The 7,999-nt window shown below is 44.9% G+C and overlaps 1 protein-coding gene across 1 annotated transcript; it reads right to left on the bottom strand.

Moving 5' to 3' along the window:
- Positions 1–3,462: 3,462 nt before the first annotated feature.
- Positions 3,463–7,661, bottom strand: LOC137193068 (zinc finger CCHC domain-containing protein 18-like). The gene is made up of 3 exons (XM_067604251.1): positions 7,186–7,661; positions 7,010–7,096; positions 3,463–6,325 (listed from the first exon to the last, which is right to left on the bottom strand). The coding sequence occupies exon 3, from the start codon at positions 5,724–5,726 to the stop codon at positions 4,038–4,040; it is 1,689 nt and encodes a 562-aa protein (XP_067460352.1). The 5' UTR covers positions 5,727–6,325; positions 7,010–7,096; positions 7,186–7,661; the 3' UTR covers positions 3,463–4,037.
- Positions 7,662–7,999: the final 338 nt, after the last annotated feature.

Raw genomic sequence — 7,999 nt, 5'->3', positions numbered from 1 at the left:
TGCAGGCTGCTGAACAGGTTCGATTCTTTCCTCTGTAGGTAAGTATCCACATGGGAGGAGTAAGTCCCTATGCAGTGTCCTTAAAGGACCATCCTTGTTTTCGGGTTTAACCGTATAGACAGGAAGGGTGCCTGCTCTGCTCACCACTACATGGACAATCGACTCCCATTTGTCTGAGATCTTATGCTTCCCTCGGATGCGGACATTCCTGATCAGTACTCGGTCTCCAGCTTCCAAGTCTGAAGCAGTCACACGCCTGTCAAACCGTGTTTTGTTTTTGTGTGCTGTCTTTGCAGCGTTATCCATGGCTATTTTGTAGCTTTCCTCGAGCCGTGACTTAAGGTTTTGCACATACTCAGAATGTGATGTGTGTTGGCTGCCACACACTGGTAGTCCAAATGCCAGATCAACCGGCAGGCGAGGCTGGCGCCCGAACATTAATTCGTATGGTGTAAAACCTGTCACGTCATTCCTGGTGCAATTATAAGCGTGGACCAGGGGTTTTACAAAATCACGCCAACGAGACTTCTCTTGGTTCTGAAGGGTGCCTAGCATGTCTAGTAAGGTGCGATTAAATCGCTCAACAGGGTTGCCCCTAGGGTGGTATGGGGTTGTCCTTACTTTTTGTATGCCAGCCACTTGACAGAGCTCTTTTATCATGCGAGATTCGAAATCCGGCCCCTGGTCGCTATGTAGCTTTTCCGGCATGCCGTAGTGCACCATAAAGTTCTCCCACAGACACTTTGCCACTGTGCGTGCCTTCTGGTTAGGTGTAGGAATGGCAACCGCAAATTTGGTAAAGTGATCCGTGATCACAAGGATGTCTTTGGTCCCACTTTTATCAGGTTCAAGAGAGAGAAAGTCCATACAAAGGAGTTCAAGGGGCCTAGTGGTGTTAATATTGACCAAGGGCGCCGCTCTCTCAGGTGGTGCCTTCCTCCGCACGCATCTGCCACATGTCCTCACCTTCCTCTCCACATCCACAGCCATTCTCGGCCAGTAGAATCGGGACCTTACGAGATCCATTGTACGGTCCACTCCCATGTGACCCATATGGTCATGCAGGCTGGTCAGGACTGTGTCACGGAGCTCAGCTGGGAGCACAAGTTGGTAGGTTGTTTTGGGACCCTCTTGACGACGTCTGTACAAGACATTATTCAAGAGCTCAAGGCGATTTAGCTCTCGGAGCAGGAGTGGGAGGTCAGGGAGTTGATTCCGCAAGGTGGGGGGTGGTGTGTCCCCATACTCGATTTGGGAAATGACATGCCTTATACATTGGTCTGTCCATTGTTTATCTATCAGCTCTGCTTCAGATAGATGGGGGATGACTGGCAATCCTCTGAATTGACCCTCTTGCTCATAGCTGTCGGGCACAGCATTAGCAGAGATGGCAAGGCATTCAACTAGGGCAACATTATCAGTGCTACTTTCATCATCATTGACACTGTAGATGAGCTGCCTTTCACAGATGGCTTGCACGACTGCTTGATCGACTGCGTCAATGTTTTCTGGATCAGAGAGGTGATCTCGGGTGAACTGGAGAATGCGTTCCCTCTCCTTCTGGGATTTGAGGTCATTCTCCAACTTTCCATGCGGCCTACGGGACAAGCCGTCCGCATCACCGTTCTGCTTTCCAGGCCGGTAAAGAAGTTTGAATGAGAATGTGGACAGTGCTGCCAGCCATCTATAGCTTGTCGCATCCAGTTTTGCTGAGGTCAGTATATAAGTCAGTGGGTTGTTATCAGTGACAACGGTGAAATGGTTACCATATAGGTAATCGCTGAACTTTTCAGTGACTGACCACTTCAGCGCTAAGAATTCTAATTTATGCGCTGGGTAGCGACTTTCACTACAGGACAGCCCTCTGCTCGCGTAGCCAATAACTCGGAGCTGACCCTCTTGCTCCTGATACAGGACAGCACCAAGCCCGGTGGTACTGGCGTCAGTGTGGAGCACATAGGGCTTCTGGGGATCCGCAAAACCCAGCACAGGTGCGGTGGTAAGTTTGCTAATGACGGTCTCGAATGCTTGCTGGCAAGCAGGGGACCATCGTTCCCCAAAGAGCTCCTTTGGATTATGGTACTGTTCTGATTTCTGTTTCATCTTCGCCTTCTTTTGAGAAGGTGGGTAACCCGAAGTTAGATCATGGAGGGGCTTCACGATACTGGAATAACCTTTAACAAACCTCCTATAGTACCCAGAAAACCCAAGGAAGGATCTTAATTCTTGCAAGTTCTGGGGAATTGGCCAAGTCTTAAGGGCAGAGATCTTCTCTGGATCGGTTTGTACTCCATTCCTGGACACCACATGGCCAAGGTAACGGACTGACGTCTGAAAGAAGACACACTTTTCCGGGGACAGTTTCAGACCAAACTCTTTGAGACGAGAGAGCACCTTTATCAACTTCTCCTCATGTTCCTCTAGGGTTCTGGAGAACACAATCAAGTCGTCGAGGAAGACCAACACATCCTTTAAATGCATGTCTCCCATGCACTTTTCCATTAATCTTTGAAATGTGCTCGGAGCATTCGTCACTCCCTGAGGCATGCGATTGAACTCCCAAAACCCGAGAGGGCACACAAAAGCAGTTTTTGGTTTGTCTGCCTCCTCAACCTCTATCTGATAGAACCCTGATTTTAAATCGAGGACAGAGAACCACTGGGAGCCATTGAGAGCACAGAACGTGTCCTCGAGTTTGGGGAGAGAATATGCATCCTTAATGGTCTGGAGATTGAGACGCCTGTAATCTATGCACAAGCGGACCTGGCCATTTTTTTTCCTGACCACCACAATTGGTGACGAGAATGGTGACTCCGACTCTCTGATGACTCCTGCATCAAGAAGCTCTTGGATGTGTTTCCGAACTGCTTCAAGGTCTTGTGGGTGGATTGGTCGAGGGCGCAGTTTGAATGGAGTTTCATCTGAGAGCTTTATGTGATGCGTTACCTTATCTGTTCGGCCAAAGTCCGAGTCGTGTTGTGCAAACACGTCAGGCATGTTGTTGAGTTGCCGAGTGATGCGTTCTTTCCACTCAGGTGGGACTGGGGACTCGCCAAAGTTAAAGCTTAGAGCAGGCCTTTGGGAGAGCTTTGTCTCTGGTGACCCTTGGAGTGGCTCAGGTGCCTTGGCCACACTGTGCTCCTTTAACAATATGGTCTGGTAAGTACAGATCTGTGCTATTGTGCACTTTGCAGGAATGGCAATATCATGATCAGACTCATTACAGATCACAACTGGTAGCTTATTGGGCCGCCGTTGGGGAAGATCAATCAGGGCAGCTTTAACAAGCAAACCACCTGGCAAGGAGGATGAAGATGGATGTTCGATAAGAACGGACTTCTCGCTCTGGAATCCGTTCATTGGAGCAACTCCTTCCAGTACAACAGTTTCACCAGCTGGAATGATTTGGGAGCTCTTCCCATGTAGCTTCACTACACCGCAGGGCTCGATGACGTTTGCCCACTTGTGTCTCACCTCAAGTATTTTAAGGACTGCTCTGTAACCATGCGGGGTAGGCTGATGTGTCATTCCAGTTTTGGAATAGATGTCATAGAGCACATCAAGGGTATTAGTGCCTATAAGCACAAGGGGCTCTGTGACGGCTTCAAAGTCAGGTATGACTAGGGCAAGTGTGTTTACATCAACTGATGCCCCCACAAGTTCTTTTGGGAAAGTTACAGCCAACTCAACATAGCCCAAATAGGGGACGGACTGCCCCGCTGCTCCCTCTACCTCTAGGAGGTTGAATAATGGCTTGATCTCTTGCTCTGAAAGATGTTGTCTGTAGAACGACTGAGGAATGGTTGTTACTTGTGAACCTGTGTCAAGCAGGCAGTTGACTGCTTCGTCTTTTATGGTCACTCGAGCCGTACTCTTGGTGCCAACCAACCGCTTGGGAAGCCGGAAAGGTGGGTTTCGATACACATGTTCCAGGCTGGAACAGGATTGGGCTTTGACTCTTGCAGCTGAGGGTTTGTTTACATCTGGGGGACGTTGTTGACTCTCCTCAGCCCCTGTTTGTCCCGCAACAGGGCCTGTTACTCGTTTAAAGGCGGGCTGGGACCATTTTGTGTTTCCCACCTGTGCTGCTTTTCCTCAAACTGCTTCCTCTTTTCAGCTACTAAAGCTGGGTTTGCTGTGCTGGTGCAAGATGGAGCAATGTGTCCATCTTCCCCACAGTTGAAGCAGTACCCGGGTTTGGGTTTGTTTGCCGGGTTCTTTTTGATCGGTTCTCGCATGTCTGTCTTGGCATCATCTGGCCCTGATACTCTACTCTGAAACTTCCCAGCTGCTCCCTTGTTGCCACCTCCCTTTGTCCTTTTCGATTGCATGAATGAGGTTAGTTGACTCTGTAGACTAACCACCTGTTTCCTCAAGTCCTCAATAGCACTGAGGCCAATCTCATGACTCTCCTCTGGCACACAGGCATATGCACCATGGAACTGCAACTGGGCTTTCTGCTTTGTAGCACCCATATGTTTTTTCATACGACTGGCTTTCGCTTGCTGTTTGTCTTCTTCAGAGCGTATCATTAGCAAGAGATCTGAAAATGTGGGTGGACTACTTTTCTTTTGTTCGAGTTGCAGGGTGTTGAGCAAGGCATTATCCCAACACCCCCTGCAGAACTGCTTAAGAAGGTGTCCGTCTACCTCCTCGTGTGCAACACCGCCCCTTTTTATCACAAGGTTTAAAACTAGCTGCAGCCGATGGAGGTAAGCGGAGGGCCTCTCACCCAGGTCTTGGAGGGTGTTCAGGAATCGAGCGAAAAGTTCCTCCCCATCTTCCACAGTGCCAAAAGCTGAGTCTAGTAGCTGTAGATAGGCTGAAGGGGGTGACTCAGGCCGTAGCCCTTTGACAATATCAGCTGCGGGCGGGAGCAAGCTCTCAAAGATCTTTCTGGATATTTGCAGGGGGGACATGCTGGAATCAGTTTGGAGCAGCTCAATATGTGAGCGCCAAGTATCATAGTCGGTTTCATTATTAGGTCTGGGGGCCTTTCCAGAGAAGGAGCGGAGTCTCACTGGGGATTGCACTTGTGGGACAGCATCCTGTCTCCGTACGATATGCTCAACCACGACCTTCTGGACTTCAGGTGGATTCATATCACTTAACGAAAGGGATGGTAATCTCTTTTCATTTGTGAGTAGGGCAGAGTCAGTGGCACCTAAGCCATTATTGCTTGGTGATATATCTGAGAATGAGATGAGAGGCTGTTGCTCAGGGCCCAGAGGTGAAGGTATGAAGACAGTGGGCTCAGCAGGTATGGGGGGAGAGCCTTCAGCTCGGGGTTGCATAGCTTCAACATCTTCACCGATCTGAGACATCATTTCTTTCAGCACCTCACTGTAATCTTTACCACTCTGCTTAGCCAGCTCCTTGAGCTCAGCCAGATATGTCTTGGTAACATTGCTGCCGATCTTAGTAGTGTACACACTGCTTAGTGTCTTTACTTCATAGGCAATGGGGGGATTGCTATGTACTGTGTATGTAAGCGGCAAGTGAGGTTCTAAGCCTTCCAAGGCTGAACCACTCGAGTACTCAACGATCAGGTTTTGGTAGAGTTCATCTGATAGATCATCAACAACAAGGGATCTCTCGATTTTGCCATACTTCTTTAGATAGTCAATTACCTGTTCATCTTGATCAGCTATCTGTGTCAGACCATTAACAATAACTGCATTTGAGATTTTAACATCATACCTTTGTACAAAGTCCATATTGGACATGATTTCAGTATTGATATTCAAATTAATTGGCTCCTGGCTGGCTCGCCAATTCTGTAACCCTTGTTACGATGTAATAACAGAGCACAGGTAAGTAATAGTCAATAGTAATAACTGGACCAGTAACAGAAGACACTAAACTTTTAAGAGCCAATATTTTGAACATCAATAATGACACAGACTACAATGGTTTGTATGTTTGTGGCCACTTGTTATTTCAAGCTGAAAGTCAACATGTAATACAACAGCTTTTTTTTGGAAAGAACAATGTATGAAAAATAACAAACTAAAATAATAAAGCCGGCAAAATAAAACAGGAGATACCCTTTGTTCCAAAAGTTAGTCCTTATTGCGTTGGGGACCTTTTTCTGACCAAATGTCAGTGTATCACTGTCTATTTTAGTCCTACCACAAGGTCTGTGAGAAAGGAGAAGCCAAGGAACCCTGCACGCATCTCAGGTTCAATACCAGTGGTTCGATTCGGCTCGCCACCCAGTTCACACTGGGAATCTCTGGGTCTAGGGATCTGAAGCCTTGCAGGAGTCCAGCAGGAAGTACTGGCTGCGTCCCCTTTTTCTTTATGGTATCACCAAAAACCTGACCTAGAGACAGGCCAGATGAGATCCAAATATCTCATTACATTCATGCTGTCTGCATAAATCATGTTCATTTTCTAATCTCCCATGAATTATTACCAATTAATAATAATATTTTGTATTAATTAGTTCAATCATGTTCTCAAAAAGGTTTAGTTGTACAACAAAAATATATCTTTAGTTCCAAGTGTTCATTTGTAGTTGTGTAACTATAAATACATTCAAAGTGCTTCTTATAATCATGTTCAAATACACATTAATAACCATCTACAAATACTCAAAATTATGTGGTTACACAAGTAACCGACAAAAGTACATTTCACAAAAATAAAATAAAATACTGTGGAGTACCCCTTTAATTTGGTCAAAATTGCATCAATTGCAGTAAACATTAATAGTAACGTGAGGCATTAAGGCTTAACGTGCTTAATTGTCTCTCCTTGCACCGGTAACAGTGAGAGATTGCACTAAATATTAACCTCTTTAATTACCATAAACATAAAATAAACATAAATTGCACGTAACACCAAATAATCATGCCAGCTAAGTGGCTAGGCTCAAGTTAACACGCTATTAGCGTAACAAAACACAGTCTCAGATAGAGCACTATTAGCACCTTTTAATGGCTATCAGCGCCAATTAACATAAATATCAGGTTATCTTAACAGGTTTTATAGTGTTTTCACTCACCGCTGAGTCAAAGTATGAGCGAGGTTTACAGCATTTCACCTCGGCAGACCCGCGAAAATCATCCGGCCTCTCACGCTGCTTTACAATCTTAAATGCAACAGTATGGCGGTCAGCAGCTGTTTAACATCATCTAGAATTAATATTACTTCGTTTAGAAGATCATTTTTAGTTCTTACCCAACGGATGGCAAAAGATTTTATTTTCTCTATGTCCCATCAGCACTCGAGGTAGCCAGCATAGGTTGTTTTTTAAAACAGGAAGTTATAACAGGAAGCGGAACTGCAGCCGATCACCTGGGACTAGTGGGGTCCATTGATTTGTTATTTGGGGATCTTGTCATACTGAACCCTTCACTGCTGCTTGGAAAATACAATGTTGGCTGTGTTTCTCCCTTTTATGCACATAGTTTCATGATTTTAAACAACTTTCAACAGATGTAGTCATTTATGTGAGTTATTTGAATGATATTTACTCCAAATGTTATTTCTATACCAACACTTTTTAAATAGTTCTTCGTATTATTATTTTCTTAATGTATATAATCACCCTAAATTAATTATTTGTTTGTTTCAAAACAAAATGAATTGTTTTTAAGGATTTTAACGACTTTCCAATGAATTATTAACTTCTCAATTAAGATGAATTATTTTAAAGGGATAATTCTAATATTACAGGGTGTCATTTTAGAGCCTGGGCTACATAAATGCTGACATTTCATTTTCATTTAATATTGGCTAACACTGCAACATAATTAAAATTACAGCAAAAACCCAGTTTGAATTTAAATTTTCAAGTTTAGGTAGCACATTATAACTTTGAAAATGGAAACTCATTCCACATTGTTTCATTATAATTCCCAGATATACTTGACAATGCACTGAAATTATTTGTAAAAAAATTGTTTAAATTATTTTTGTTTAAATATTGGCAGTCCATAACTTCCGTACCAGCAGAGTGTTACTAACCAGGGGGGAGTGTCGAGCTGGGCCA

The sequence above is a fragment of the Thunnus thynnus genome, chromosome 11 (genome assembly GCF_963924715.1).
Source record: "Thunnus thynnus chromosome 11, fThuThy2.1, whole genome shotgun sequence".
In the NCBI taxonomy this organism is placed as follows: Eukaryota; Metazoa; Chordata; class Actinopteri; order Scombriformes; family Scombridae; genus Thunnus; species Thunnus thynnus.
The sequence above is the reverse complement of the archived record's forward strand: the minus strand, read 5'-3'. Positions and strand labels throughout refer to the sequence as shown.